At 46.0% G+C, this 16,879-nt stretch overlaps 1 protein-coding gene across 11 annotated transcripts in view; it reads right to left on the reverse strand.

Annotated features, from left to right (window-relative positions):
• NBEA (neurobeachin) overlaps positions 1 to 14,751 on the reverse strand; it is a 634,796-nt gene extending 620,045 nt beyond the window's left edge. For all 11 annotated transcript variants that reach the window (XM_088460223.1, XM_088460224.1, XM_088460216.1 and 8 more), the window contains exon 1: positions 14,191 to 14,751. In XM_088460223.1, coding sequence (XP_088316349.1) covers positions 14,191 to 14,394 — 204 coding nt within the window. In that variant the 5' untranslated portion in view covers positions 14,395 to 14,751. The remainder of the gene's footprint in view (positions 1 to 14,190) is intronic.
• Positions 14,752 to 16,879: the final 2,128 nt, after the last annotated feature.

Genomic DNA, 16,879 nt, shown 5'->3' on the forward strand with positions numbered 1-16,879 from the left:
AGTGCAGAGACCACTGGAAGATCGCATTCTGCCAACAGCAGAATCCTTGGCACTTCTTCCATGGCTGCCGGACATCGTGTGCCTCCTTGATAAATTTACGTAGGCCACTGTTGTCGCACTAAATCTGGACAGGCCTGCCCTGTAGAAGGTCCTGTGCCAGTATGAATGCCTTGAGCACTGCCCGAAGCTCCAATATATTTATTGGCAGGTGACTTTCCTGTATCGTACCCCTTGCCTGAAAGGAGCGATGACCCGTCACAGCTCCCCATATTCGCAGACTTGGTCCGTGGTGAAGAGTATCCATTCCAGTATCCATAGTGGACGACCCTTGTTCACATGAGTCGTCTCCAGCCACCAAGTTAGGAAGAGGCGAACCTCTGGTGAGATGCAACCCCTCTAGAATTTGCAGGGACCTGGAGTAGAACTGAGCATAAGCCACCATGTCGAATGTGGCTACCATAGAGCCCAGCATCTGCGTAACCAAGTGAACTGACACGATTCGCTTGCAAAATAGATTGTGCAAACGAGTCTGTAGTGCTACAATCTGGTCTTCTGGTAGATGAATCCTCTCTCCTAGAGAGTCCAGCAGTGCCCCCAACTGCACCCTCTGCTGATTTGGAAAAAGTGACCACTTTTTCTCCCAGTTGATTACCCAGCCGTGCTCCTGTAAGCAGACAATAGCCATCTGTAGATGACATTGTAATATCTCCCGAGATTGCCAATATCAGGAGGTCGTCTAGATATGGCAGTTTCCTGACTTCTGAGATGAGCAGTCACTCCATTATCTAGGTAAACCCCCTAAGGGTTGTGCTAGACCGGTAAACTGGTAATGTTGCTGATCTACTGCTAACCTGAAAAAGGCTTGGTGGGATCTTGCAATCAGGAGATGCCGATATGCATCCTGTATATCCAATGAGACCATGAAGTCTCCAGGCTCCATTGCCAGCCCAATTGACCGTAGAGTGGAATTTGGACATCTTGATGAATCTGTTACCTTAGATTCAGTCTAGGGCGGTGTGATCTATTGGGTTTTTGACTCAAACACAAATAATAATAATAACCCCTTCCCTGTTGCGTCACAGGGACTATAAACTCCTGATCCCAGGAGGGTCCCAATAGACTCCCGGCAGGCAGAGACTCTGACTGGGTCTGCAGGAAGGGTCGTGACCCACAACCTCTAAGGAGAATGCCTCCGGAATGAGATGGCATAACCCAGAGAGCCAGCTCTCACACCCAGGCATCTGTGATACCAGTCCTGAGTGAACTGCAAAAGTCGGCCTTCACCATGAGGAGGCCTGCCGCTACTGATCTACCTGCCTGCGGAGAGGCTGTAGACAGCGGCCTACTCTGACTAGAGCGAGTAGTAGAATAAACACAACAGGAATTCATGGGAGGCATCTACATAGGACACCAATGCTGTGAACACCTCGTAGTATGAGGCACTGCAGCCGGAGCTCGTAGTTCTGCGGCTTTTGTCCACTAAGTGCGTTAAAATCTGAGACCAAGCGGCCACACAGGTGGCTCTAGTGCTGGTGCAGGTATACCGGAGACATGAAGAAACTGTTACAACAGTACTACACAATCTACCCTAGTTAACAACCTGCAGCACATGACTGACACCCCATCAGGCAGTAGCCTACCATCTGGATTGAAAGCAGGGCGCTTGGACAACCCAGATATCTTGGGCTCGTCCGCTGTCAGATCCTCTAGCCATAGTGGTCTATGGTCTGCCCTAAGCTTGTCAAGACCCTAGAAGCCAGAAAACCAGCGCAGATAACTGCTTCCCCCATATACACAGTTACTCTCTCATCCACTGAAAGAAAACAGCTACTCTTTGGTTACTCCCAGAGACCTTGTCCAATCCTCCATAGCTCTGGTCACCCAGGCTACAGCTGCAGCTGGTCAGGTAGTAGCTCTATCTAATGAAAACTCTTAAGTCTTCTATCTGTAACCTCTTATAAAGAGGATACTGCAGGAATGGATAGTATAGTGCTCTTGCGTTATATGAAAATTTTTGGGGAACTCATTTGTTACCCTAGTGAAACAACATGGGTACCGAGAGGTTTATATTCCTAGCATAAAAAAACGCTTCAGACCTGAGATTCGTCAGCACCCAGACTGAGAATAATAATTCTTAATCACCTTCTGACGTCTAAAGATTGGCTCCCTAGATAACAAAGAAAACTCCTCTTTCTCCGTACTGAGGACAGTCTCCGCTCTTCCAGAGAGGGGACATCCACTAGGAACTAATGGTCTTCTTTCCTGTACCAGACTCTGATGAGGAGGCAGAGTCCGACTCTAAAGGCCATGGGTGACGAACCCTGCTATAGACAGCGACATACTCTTAATACTGAGTGAGCAGCAGAATAAACCCAACAAGAATTCATGTGGGGAATATACATAGAAAGACACAAATGCTGTGAACACATCGTAGCATGAGGCACTGCAGCCCGAGCCTGAGCTTCTACGGCTTTTTGTCCACTAAGTGAGACAAAATCTGAGACCAAGCGGCCATACAGGTGGCTCTAGTGCTAGTGCAGGTGTACCAGAGACATAAAGTAGCTGTTACAACAGTACTACACAGTACATCCTAGTTAACAATCTGCTCAGACAAGCCTGCAGCACAGGACTTGCATGCTCCTTCTTACCTGTACCTTTAGACATGACAAATGTATAAATGGTATAAGGTATACAGTATAAATGCAATGTGACTTTCATGAAACACCCCACACACCTTCAAAGTGATGAGGAGAAACACAGTGATAATATACCTGACAGTTTTGGCAAACAGGCAGTGCACGCACAGCAGCTAGCGTTTACAGTCACATACAGGCAGTGCACGCACAGCAGCTAGCGTTTACAGTCACATACAGGCAGTGCACGCACAGCAGCTAGCGTTTACAGTCACATACAGGCAGTGCACGCACAGCAGCTAGCGTTTACAGTCACATACAGGCAGTGCACGCACAGCAGCTAGCGTTTACAGTCACATACAGGCAGTGCACGCACAGCAGCTAGCGTTTACAGTCACATACAGGCAGTGCACGCACAGCAGCTAGCGTTTACAGTCACATACAGGCAGTGCACGCACAGCAGCTAGCGTTTACAGTCACATACAGGCAGTGCACGCACAGCAGCTAGCGTTTACAGTCACATACAGGCAGTGCACGCACAGCAGCTAGCGTTTACAGTCACATACAGGCAGTGCACGCACAGCAGCTAGCGTTTACAGTCACATACAGGCAGTGCACGCACAGCAGCTAGCGTTTACAGTCACATACAGGCAGTGCACGCACAGCAGCTAGCGTTTACAGTCACATACAGGCAGTGCACGCACAGCAGCTAGCGTTTACAGTCACATACAGGCAGTGCACGCACAGCAGCTAGCGTTTACAGTCACATACAGGCAGTGCACGCACAGCAGCTAGCGTTTACAGTCACATACAGGCAGTGCACGCACAGCAGCTAGCGTTTACAGTCACATACAGGCAGTGCACGCGCAGCAGCTAGCGTTTACAGTCACATACAGGCAGTGCACGCGCAGCAGCTAGCGTTTACAGTCACATACAGGCAGTGCACGCACAGCAGCTAGCGTTTACAGTCACATACAGGCAGTGCACGCACAGCAGCTAGCGTTTACAGTCACATACAGGCAGTGCACGCACAGCAGCTAGCGTTTACAGTCACATACAGGCAGTGCACGCACAGCAGCTAGCGTTTACAGTCACATACAGGCAGTGCACGCACAGCAGCTAGCGTTTATAGTCACATACAGGCAGTGCACGCACAGCAGCTAGCGTTTATAGTCACATACAGGCAGTGCACGCACAGCAGCTAGCGTTTATAGTCACATACAGGCAGTGCACGCACAGCAGCTAGCGTTTATAGTCACATACAGGAAGTGCACGCACAGCAGCTAGCGTTTACAGTCACATACAGGCAGTGCACACACAGCAGCTAGCGTTTATAGTCACATACGGGCAGTACAAAACCCAAAAGCAACTTTGATCCTAAACTTGGCCCAGAGAAGGGTCAGCAGTATCCTGAATAGTTTTATTCTATTTCTTGAAAACGTTACGAAATGTTAAGATTACAGTATGTAGAAGTACCAAAGGAGTGACAGTAGTGGATGACCGGAGGGTGCCCGAGGCACTGTGAGAAATACTGAACGTCAGGAAATTCAAGAATTCAATTACTTGGTGCGAAAGTATGCGAAAGCGCCTCGATCAGCAGGTTATTTCAAATGTTACACAAACTATCAATAATAGATTTTATATACACACCCAAAATGAAACACACAAAGAAAAACAAAATGTTAAAGTGTGTCATAATCATGCCTAAAAGCTGCAGTAGAATGTGCTTTGTCGCACCCGATATCACCAGTTTCTGGTCGGGGCTGTAGAAGGAACCAAGGTGCCCCAAGAAAAGCATGCACCACTGGGCCCCGACTAGTGCCCTATCACTTCCGCAAAACTGAAGGGGCCATTTTCCCCAACAGTATAACAATTTATGAGCGCAAGGCCTATTAATTCATAGGAAGCAGTCACATCACTGAAGTGCTTCATGACGTTTATTACAAAGCATGACATTCCTGTGCTACTGGTGCCAGCTTCTTCTGAGTACTGGGGCTGCCTACTATGGTAGCTCCTCATAATATAGGTGACAGGCTGTCTTTATGCCACCTAATGTAACTGGCAATAAGGAGATACAAGATATGGCAAAAATTAATAAATGGGACAGACAACACATTAACGCAATGAGATAAACGGCAGCGTCATACATACAGTACATATGCACACGGCAGAAATCTTCAATGACATAGCAACATGATAGGAAAACATTAACTTTTATTATTATCCTTTATATGGCGAAACAAGTGTTCCGCAGCGCCTTACAAAGTACAATACAATACAGGACAAGTACATGGTTTGTACACATTGCTGTATTAGCAGTCATAAAACTCAAAATAAGCAGCAGGGAGTCAGCAATCAAGTGTTAGATGCCCTTGTGGGGAGTAAGTAGTAGAAGAAAGTACTGTATAAGGAAAACCACATGAGGAAAGAGGGCCCTGCTCGTGAGAGCTTACATTCTAAAGGGGGAGGGGCAGACAAATAGGCGTGAACCAGATGGGGTAGACAGGGAGGAAAGAGCATGTAGTAGTGGGTTAGGATGAGAGCTGATAGGCGTTGACGAAGTAGCGCAGGACTGGCCAACCTGTGGCTCTCCAACTGTTGTGAAACTACACTTCCCAGCATGCTCTGCTACAGTTTTGCTATTAGATAAAACTAAAACTGTGGCAGGGCATGCTGGGATGTATAGTTTCACAACAGCTGGAGAGACACAGGTTGGCCAGGCCTGAAGTAGCGGGTCTTGAGAGCCCGTTTGAAGATTTGTAGAGAGACTGAGAGCCTGATAGGGAGAGAGAGAGAGTTCAAAAGGTAGGGAGCAGCACGGGCATAATCTTGGAGGCGGGAGGAAGTAATCAGTTGGCAGGAGAGGTGGCATGTAATTGTTGAGCGAAGTGGCAAGGAAATAAAATTTGCAGGCTTCTAAATAATATATATTAAATCTTTTTACATTACATTTTGTAGTAGTCCTTCCCCATAAGGACGGACATAGTATCTTCATCCACTCTATTAATAAGTTGGCTTATTGAGACAGTAATGTAATGTTAGATGAGGGGTAAAGCAGAATTACACAGACTGAGAGAACTTGCTGACTCACTGGCACACTGCATTGTTAGCTTGTTGCATAGCTTACAGGGTTACTATAATATAGCAAAATGAGATTGCACTGTTCTGTCCTGCAGAAGATCAGATGGAATCATCAGATCTGACTGGGCTTGAAACGATAATCGGCCATGTGTGCACACTTTGGGCAGTATTCAATTGTTATCGCACGCCAGATCTCCTGTCTAAAGTGACGGGAGATTGCGGGCGCTATTGAATTGTTGCAGTTTTTCACGCTGACCGCGCCCAAAGTGGTCGGGTTTAGCCGCGTAAAGCAGCTACCCCCGACCAAAGTGCAGGTGCGACCGCAAAAAGTAATGTTTGGGCACCCAAACATGTCACTTTTTGCCCATTTCAGCTTGCACCCCGCTGGGGCTGGGAGCTGAAATGGTGTGTCGGCAGGAGAAACAATTGAATAGCGCCTGTTGGGCGCATACAGGAACGTAACAAGTGAATACTGCCCTCTGAGATTATAGGACAGAGCGACCAAAAATTGAGCTGATCGGCCGGATAATGGCATAGTGTGCACCTAGGCTAAGGCTATGACCATGTAATCGCACTGCATCTTGCATGATGTGCATTAAAGCAAACTCTTGATTTTCACTTTTTTCTTATTTAAAAGAACTCATCACAAATTTACAAAAAGAGAGTTCTTTACTCATCTAATGGCAAACAATAGACTATCCATTCTTCCAGCTCAGTGCGATGGTGATGCAAAGTAAAGGTGCACATCCACTACCCGACAATGAAGGACTGCACGATATCGTTATTCTGTAGTCGTTCATTGTTCTGTGCAGTGCCCACACTGAACGATATGTCATTCAGTGCATGCATCCTCCCTCATCTCCGAACATGCCCAATCTGTCGTTATCGGCTAAATGTACCAGATAAAGCCTGTTTAGGGACCACAGCACTGGGCTGTGCACTTTATATTAGTACACAGCTCCTAACAGTGCCATGGGGTGACATCTCACTCTTACAGAGTACAAGTGGCTCAGACTTGATTGACAGAGTTCAAAACAAAGTTAACACATGACCGCATAAAAGGCCTATCTAACAATCCAAGCATTTCCCAAACTAATACAGGGCTACCATGGACAAAAGCTGCATTGTAAAAATGTTAAGGATTTATAGCGTTCCCGCCAAGCCTTTTTAGAGGGGCACCGCGCTCTGTTCGATTTTAAAAGGGCAGAATGTGCACTGTCTTTTTGGCAGCATCCCGCTAAAACATGGGGGTGGGAAAAACTGCAGTGCAACGGTGAATAGATGCTTGGGGGCAGCCTGGCATGTCCGTAAGTGCCAGGCACTTCCCCAAGAGTGATGAAAGGGAGAGAGTCTTAAAGACATGTCCCCTTTTCTTATTGCCATGTGCCGTTTGCGTGCACTACAGTGCCCTTTCTACAGTCTGGCGCCTTGCCCGGCACCAGACCTAGAATGAACACTAGATGTAGTGGTGTCAACGAATGGTGGCTCCAGAGGTGGGGCTGCAGCGCAGTCCAGAACTCCAATAGGGGAGCCACACCAACTGCCACCCCAAACATTACCGGCCGGGACTCACTGGTAGTTGGTGTGGCTCCCCCCTATTTGAATTTTGGACTGCTCTGGAGCCGCAAACGGTATCGACTACTCCAGGGTTTCATAAATTCGGTCCCCAAGGCACCCTAATGCTGGGTACACACTGGACCATGTATCGTTTGTACAGCCGACAAACTATATATAGTTCAGTCCATCAGCATGTGCGTACACATCATATATCTGTGAATGACAACTTTCACAGATATATCGCATCAGCCGTGCTGCTTGGCAGAAGCGACAAATCAATCACATCTTATAGTGTGTACAAACGACCGAATGGCTACACATTCTATTGGCGGCAAGAACTATTCTAAATGACATCAAAACTGGGTGGGCATATTGAAATGGGTTCTTCTGGCCAGACAGATCGTGCAGTCAATTGGCAAGTGTGTATGCTTACCAAAATCAGACGGTTGCTAGGTCAGGGGGGTCCATCGGCCCATCATCCAAGGGTGTACCCCACATTACAGTCCAGGTTTTAAGGATATGCATGATTGTTCACAGATGGTATAATCAAAGTGACTAAAGGTACTACTTAAGTCATCTGTGCTTAAGCATGGATAGAAATAAAACCTGGACTTTTAGGATGCTTTAAGACAGACCATGGGGACCAGTGAACTAATCCATTACACGGAATAGTTGTTCCATTACCAGCGATATGTGCAAATCAGGTACATTGCTAGGAAAACTGGGGACTACTCCTGTAGAACCATTTTTGTACTCATGGTGAAAATGTCCATGCAAGCCAAGGCCTGAAATATCATAGACGGTGTGGTATGAAATGCCGACGTGTTCAGAACATCGACACTCCTACTAGTCCAAGTCTAACCGCAGCCAAACCTCAATCGCAATATATAGCATCTATCCTTGTGTATCAATGTCTATTTCCCTATAGATTGTAAGTTTGCGAGCAGGGCCTTCCTACCTATATATCTGTCTGTTATTACCCAGTTTTGTTCTATTAATGCTTCCAATTGTAAAGCTCACAGGATTATGCTGCGCTATATAAGAAACTTAGTATTCACTCTAGCTCCGGAGGCAGGCAGAGCGCCGGAGCTAGAGAGGGCACTTCCGCGCGCCTTCGGCACCCGAAAAGGGAACGTGAACATTGAAAAGGGGGCATGTCAATAAGACGCGTCCCCTTTTCGTCACTCTTGGGGGCGTACCCGGCACTTACGGACACGCCGTGCAGCCCCCAAGTGCTGCCGACAGGTAGAATAGATGCCGGGCACATTCGCCCAGCGTCTATTCACCGGCGGTGACCGGGTCACCGCATATTTACCCACCCACGGGACACTGCGACCTGTGGGTGAAGACGGCACCTGGAGGCTGTCTTAGCGGGTCGCTGCGCAGTGAGGGCAGGGCGCTCTAGAAGGAGGGCAGGGCACAGCATCCCGTTAGAACAACCTAGTGGGAATGCTAGGAACTGTTAATAAATAAATAATTGCACCCTAAACCCAATTTCATGTGTCGACAATGTATAAGAGGCGATTCTGATATTTTTTCAAGTATATACTAGACCCTTAAAGCAAACATTTGATTTGCTGCATCAGCTTTTCTTGCATATCCCTATAGATCGTAAGCTCATATGAGCAAAGCCTCTCTACATAATTATTCTAACTGTAATTATGTATCTAATGCTGCATACACACGGCATGACAGCAAGGATCAGATAACAATCAGACGATCATTGGCTGATTATTCTGCATGCGCTGGATTCTCGATCCCCCCACTACTATAACGACTCGCGATCAACAATCGCGGATCCCTAGTAAATAGGCTAACCTGGTCGTTCGACGTCAACTACCATACATGGACGCGCATCGTCCACCGTTTGGTCGTTAGAAGGCCCAGAAACTGTCAGATTTTAACGATAGGATCGTTATTGTTAAAATCTGACATGCTATCGTACCGTGTGTACGGGCCATTAGTGAATTTATATACTGTCTGTACTTATGTATCCTGTTGTCAGTTGTATCCAAAAAGGATCCTGGGTCCATTAATATGATCAAAATAGTTTGTTCATAAGCTGCAGATAATGTTATGTCAGATACTTTACCAAAACTGAGCATATGCACCTAGGTAGGGGAGCAAAATAGCACTCAATGGGCCTGAACCCATTGAGTGGGCGACCAGTTGGGATCAGACAAGCCAGTGGGGAAAAGGGAGACAGGGGGACAAGGCGCACTGGAGTCAGGGAAGAAGGCCTTGTCCATAAGGGCTTGCAGTCTATGAACCTTTGAAGTGATGTTTCACTCTTCCGCCACACAAATACTTGAAGCACATAACCAGCATTCCAGAACGTCTGACATAAGAATGAAATGACTTGCTGCTTTCTGACAGAACAGGGATTCCCAACCACCATGTCCAAACACATGTTACAACAGGTCTCTGAATAAGAAGTAAAAGACTAATGTAATGTAATGTAATAGGTATATTTACTGGAAAGTTAATACAATTATCAATAAATGTTCATTTTAATCACTTAAGTATCTAAAAAGATATATTTATAGGAGGACAATGTGTCCCCATCTAAAAAGAATAGCGATCAAGTGTACTCTATGGACCAGCTGGTAAGAATGGCAATGGAAGCACATTTAAGTAATAACTATACTATAGGTAATATTGGAACTATCTGCCCAAGAAATGCCTCTGTTACGGTGTTGTTCTTGTGAAATTACTTGTGTGTGAGCTTCTGTGAATCCCATTAGCAATTTTTAGTCTTGCTTTCTTTTTAAAATGTCCTGGTGCAGTGTTCTCCCCAGGCTGTTTTCTGTGGGCGCATCGCCCGGCAGACACAGCCTGCCGCCCAGCACTTTTCCCTGCCGACCCTTAAAGAAGCCCCCGATCACTTCAGAGGCCAGCGTTCCCAGTGATGCACTGCGCAGGTGACGTCATGACCCGCGACGTGTGGAGCCTGCCCCGCGCACCTGCTGGATCTAGTTGGATCCAGTCAGCGGTGAGCGAGAGAGCGGGCGTGCGGTCAGCAAGTAAACGTAATTGCTGGGGCTGGGGCCGGGGCCAGGACCAGTCTGGGGGCACTATTTAAGCATGGGGCACTGCATATGGGGCCAGCCTGGGGGCACTGCATAAGGGCAAAGCTAAACTACAGGGGGCACTGCATAATGGGCACTTTTGACTGAGAGACAGTGGGGTAGCAGCCTGAGACATATCGGGCTGGATTGGTCTGGGAGATACCCCTTTTCTCGGCGTGCGCACAATTGCGAAAGCCCCCACCCGGCTACTTTTGGATGCCACCCGGCTGGAAAAAATTTTTGGGGAGAACACGGCTGGTGGGAGAAGAGACACCCTGCATATGGCAGCTTATTGTACTGAGAAATTGGTAGTGAACTACAACTCCCATCATCACTGTCATGATGGCATCAATTAGAACCCCTAAGCAGTGCTATCCCTTCGCTGTGACATGATTACCTGACTGGAGCCCTCTATACCCCTATTGGATCAGCACATAACCCTAATCGGAGTTGTAATATAACTTGTAATGTTATTTACGGATTTGTACTGTTTTAAGCAAAGAAAGAGACACCAATCTTTAATATCATATTAGCAGGATTTTTTAACAAGTGCCATAAGCTTTAACAAATGAGGAAGGAGCTTGGTTGAAGGCTCAGGAGGTCCAGTGTATCCATTACCAAGAGCGACCAGACAAACCACGGCTTCTCAATAAGTCCAGACAATGCAGTATCTCCTAAACTAAAAGCTCACAAATACTTTGTTGCCTTGGCAAAGCAGCATAAAAATGCTGGGTACACAATATGAAATATATCATTCACCAGCTGTACGAATTATATATATCTGTGCATACCATCATTCCCAGATAGATGAGGTCAGCTGTGTAGCACAGCTGATGTGACAAATCTTGCAGATAGAGCATGCACATCTGCCGACGTGTACAGGCAGCCCACCGACCCATTACCATGGCCGCAGGAACCGCCGACACGGACATCACAACTGGGCGGGCAATTTTAGATGTCCGCCCAGTTGTGACGTCTAGCCAGACATATCAAGCTGCCGACTTCTCAGCAGGTGCTAACAGCAGTTCTTGGGAAGAACTTAATCAAGTCCTGTAGCCTGTAACTTTTCCACTCTATTATAGCTGCCCTTTCAGTGATGAAGCAAAAGGTATCGGGTACCAAAATTATTTACGTTAAAAATACATAAATAAGCAAAGTCATATATAGTTTAATGCAGCTGGCTCCTAACATTTATGCATATAAACCCCTGAGCACCATCTGAAATTTGCAGTGTTAACATGTGGAGACCAAAACAAATTTTATTGAAAAACATTAACCTCAAAACGTATTTCAAGCAAAAGCCATCAAAATCAGGCAGTTAACATTCATACGGAAAGAAAAACCTGTCTCTAATGCCTTCTAGTTATTGGATAACGTTCAGCAAAACAAGCAGTCTGCTCCGATCGCAACTAAAAGGTATCATAAAATAGATTCATTTATTTCCTTACGTCATTGTGTAGCAGCATCCTACCCACAATGCACAGCGACTGCAGCTGCTCCCTAGACTGATTAGCTTCCTGCTGATAAAAGCATCACATCTCTCATTGGTCAGATAAGACACAATGACATGCGGAGAGCACATTTATTCCAATTACTAGAACATGTTTCAGAGAGGAAATTTATTGTAACAAATATACAACTGTTAAGACTGCTCAATCCCTACCCATGCCCTGCATGACTTGTTCTGCTGGTATAGCATGTAAGGAAAAAATTATAATTAAAAAAAAAAAAAACTGATTGTAATTGGGTGCATAAAATAGAATAGATTGACACTTGATCAGGAACATAGACCACATGTATAAATAATGCACAGGGCATCATGCAAATAACAATAAGGGAAGGAGACACTTTAGCCATGATTGTTCCACAATCCAGGAGCAACACACCCATGTCCCAATAGAACCATCCTAATGCCGATATACTACATAAAAATCAATAAAGGAATTTCATGGCGGTGTGGATTAATTCATTAGTTGCAATCATGCAGTTCTTGGTTCTCTAAAGAGAGTACTAATGAAACACTTTTAAAACCTTGGTTTTAAAGATTACTAGCAGTGGTAGCTGCCCAGTCTAATCAGATTTTCTCACTTTCTCCCCTAATCTCATTTCTGACTGGGGCAAGGATTTCTAAAATGTAAAAAATAAATTAATTAAAAAAAAAAGTCAGCAATATTTGGTTGGCACTCAAAACACTATACCTCCAGCCCATCACTTGGACGGATACCTTGCGTTACGAGAACCTTTGGTTCACTATATTCAATGCGAGACATTATTCTGTGGAAACTGATGGGGGAAGGGAGACTCGTTCACAAAGATTCAAAGGGACAGTGTTCATGTTGTGACAGAAGAACACAGGAATTATATTCCTTTTAATTTCACCAGAACTCTTAGGCGAGTTATGGCCATACAAGCGACTTTTATAGCATTACTTAAGGAAGCACAATGCAACTTTATGCGATTTAATGCAATTAATCTGGAGTTTACTCCCTCAAGAGAGAGAAAAAAAACAAACCTGTGTTCTCTTTCAATAAACCCCCCAAAATCACTTAAACAATTACTTCTCATCCCTTCGAACTCTAAAGATTAATTTTCTGAAGTTCACATAAGGTCATTATATGTGCAGTGATTGATGGACATTATCACACTACAAAGCGATTAAAGATATATTACGTATCAGAACACACCGCAATCTACAACGCGAGACTAAAAATCATCGCTGTAGCCTGGTAATGGAGAACTTGTACAATGAGCATTTTAGCACGCTGACACAAGCAAGGCCAACCATCCCCCTAAAACAATTCTGTTCATTAATATTGTATTTCAAAAGAAATTCACTAATTAAATGCCATTAATGTCAATTATTACGGGTTTTTAAAATCACTGCATTGCAATAATGAAGGGCCTGCTAGCAGCCAGGAGACTGGTGTTGAGGCCTGCTTGGGTGCTGAATATTGGGTGCTCCGACATTTAGAAAATATATAATGTCTATGAAGGATATTAACACACACACACACACACACAGTCATGCACTGGTCACGAAAGCACAATGGTTGAATTCTAACATGTTCAAATTGCAGACCATACATTGTATTAAACCGTATACCTGGCCTAGGATCAAGATTGTTAGAAGGTTCCAGTATACCTTCACCATCTACTGGTAACAACAGAGATTAACCAAGCAAACCCTTTGTCCACCTATACTTGGGATATATAGAAGGCAATATGCACCACATAAATAATGTCAGCACAGGTTCCCATGCACCCTGATGCCTAATCTGCAGGGATAATCAGATGCATGATCAGCAGCCACACTTAACCTCTTCCCTTCCGCAGAGCTGAATGCAGTGATGCATTCATTCTCAGGGGGTCCTTCACCAGCTTGAAAGACAGATATATTTAAAGACATGGGGGGGCGGGAGTGATTGTACATAGCTTCCAAGACATTAATACCACAACATATGGGCCATTCAAAGCAACAGCACCCTTGAGGACGCTGGTTTTTAACCCTTGATTACATGAGGGTCTGTAATGTGTGACGAAATGTCCTCCCTGGGACCTTCTAGGTGGCAGATCAGGGGGCAATGACGCTCTGCTGTTGCCCATTGCCAGCAAGTAATCACTGTAAGAGTAAAATGACATATACTGTACATACATACACTACAGATTACTTAGGAAAATGCATCCCAGCACACTGCAAGATCAGGAAAGTGCTTATGAAGTGCTGGTTTGGGGTGTACAGGGAGGATTCGGGGCACCTGTCATGCTCCCGGTCTGTAATGGGGTAAACCAGCAGCACATACAAATGAATGGGATCCCTGCAGTAGGCAGCGGCCGGCGGGTGATCTCCTTACCAGGTTGAGCACGGTCTCCACGATATCCCGGTTACTGACCTCCCCGACCTGGATGAGCCCGATGAGGACGGCGAATTTCATCCTCATGTTGCGGATGGGGACGGACGGGTTGATCACCCCGCCCGGCAGCACCATGGAACCCGAACCACCCGGGGGATCCCTGTCCGGGCAGCCGGCCCCCACCAGCGGCTTGTCACTGGCCATCTCTCCGCCACTGGCACAGCGGGAGGGGAAAGGAGGAGTGGGGGGTGCCGGGCTGCAGCTCTCTACACCCTTCGGGTAACGGTCACAGCGATCACCCGAAATAGTCTAAGAAAGGGAGAGTGCAACACCCGCGGGTGAGAGGAGGCTGGCTAATCCACGGTCCCCGGGGTATGGAATCTTGCGGAGACCCCCTCCATCACCCTCAGAGCACCACGTGCCTGACAATCGCACATCCAACGCCTTCCGTGGCCGGGCTGTAGCGGGTGACTGTCGCCGGGTAACGGGATGACTGCTGCTGCTGCAGCTGGCGTTGTTATGATGGGAGCAGACGCCGCTGTTACTCCTCCGCCATGTTGACGCCCCCTGCCTGCGGTAGGGTGAGCTGCGCCTGCGCCAGAGCGGCCCGCGGGCGTGGCTGAGCCGCCCAGCGACCACAGGGATGGACAGGTGTGAGCAGGTGCCCCCCCTGGCACAGAGGGCACCTCACACCGGTCTGTGGGGCGGGGGTAACCTGTCAGCTGGCACCGAGACTCGCTCTCACCTGTCTCCCATCGCGGCATGCCCGTGTGCTGCCAGGTTACCATGGTAAAGGTGGCATGGATCTCTCCCAATACTTCAAGCACAGTCCCCATGTTCTCATTCAAAATAACAGGATCTTTTTTAGTTTACTATCCTGAGCGGCTCCCAGCAATAGAACGTGGGCATCCGAGTGTCCCGATTTTTAATTTCACGATTATGGGAGCGCTGGCAAGTTAGTCTATTAATACGATTAATTGAACAACATCAATGTATGTTGCACAATTAATAATATACTAGTTCATTTATAAATACTCAATAGTATACTAATCCATGTACAGTATACTACTATACTCAATAGCTAGCCCGTGAATGCTACAATACTATTATATTCTACTAAATAGTTTACTAGTCCATGTATAGTACTATATGATGCTACTATATTCAATAAGCTGTATACTAGTTCATATATACAGTATATCAATCTGCTTGGGATGTAGTTAGGCTGCCCGTCTCAATCCCAACCCTGGAGTCTCGACAAGGGAGTTAAGATAGGCGTTGAAATACCGACGCATATCTTAATCCCGACGCCGGAATCCAGGAGGACGCGTGCCCAAACAATGGTAATCCAGGACGCCCTTAGTGTTTGCTGCGGGGGGGAGGGTTAGGTTTAGGTAAATTAGTGGGGTTAGCGTTAGGTTTTGGGGGGAGGTAAAGGTTAGACAACCCTAGGCGGGAGAATTAGGGTCAGGCACCACTTGGGGGGGGTTAGGCACTAAAGGGGGAGGGTTAGGCTTAGGCACGATGGGGGGAAACTCAGGTTTAGGCTCTAACAGGGAGGGTGCAGGGTGGGGAGGATTAGGCTACAAATAGGGGGGAGGGTAAGTATACTTACCCGAACCCTGTCAGCATACCAACTATCCGGCATTACATATCCATTCCATCTATTTATATATACAGTATATATATTAAATTGTTCGTTTTTATTTTCCCGATAATGTAAATAGTTGTACAGTGTAGAGCTTCGAAACAGTCATAATGTCGACACCATAATGTCATCATTATGGATGTTTACATGGATAGGATGTCGACATTGTTAATATCAGCGGCTGATTTTATGATTCACTTACATTCAAAGTGAAAGTAAAACCGAATTGTCTACATGCCGACTGTCGACATTCACAATGTCAATATCTTGTCAGTATTGACATTGAGAATGACGACATTTTGGTATGTCGATATTCTGAATGTTGATATAATATACCATACCTGCAGAGCTACCTAAGCCAAAGACTGTTTAACTGACCTGAATAATACACATGAAGCAACTGATGTGTTAATACTTACGGGCATATTCAATCAGCCACGAAAAGTCGTCCAAGTTTAGTCTGTTGGACTTTCCTCCTTCATTGTGTGTTTTTGGAGAAAAGACTTTGCGTGCGCGCGCCTGCTTTTCGCCCTATTCAATTCCAAAGGACGTGAAAACGGGATCCGGTGAAACTCAAACACGCGAAAAGTACTGTCAGATTTGGGGAAATTAGCCTGACACCCCCCAAAAAATGCACTAACATTGGGGATCACTATGGATACCCCCGGATAGCCCTGCTGAAGGTATTTGGGGTACTTAAATGCTCTCAATAGCTTCTTTGCACAAGTGGTGAAGAAGAGCATATAGAAGTTTTTTTGGAAGAAAATAACTAGTACCAGCAAATTTGGGGCACATGAAAATGGGTGCAAGCATATTTTAAAGTTACTAATGTGAAGTTTTAAAAATCGTTAAAAATTCACCTGCAATCTTAAAACACCTGGGGCATATTTGGGGGACCCTCTGTAGTCTATTTAGCTAGTTTTTAAGTTTGTCCCCAACTTTTCGCCCCCAAAATGAAAGTACTTTTTTGGGGTGTTATTAAGTTTTTTTAAAACTTTTTTTGATGCAGTTTACCTTTGGGGGGCTGTCCTAAGGGTGCAG

The sequence above is a fragment of the Taudactylus pleione genome, unplaced genomic scaffold (genome assembly GCF_031769625.1).
Source record: "Taudactylus pleione unplaced genomic scaffold, aTauple2 ptg000043l, whole genome shotgun sequence".
Lineage (NCBI taxonomy): Eukaryota > Metazoa > Chordata > Amphibia > Anura > Myobatrachidae > Taudactylus > Taudactylus pleione.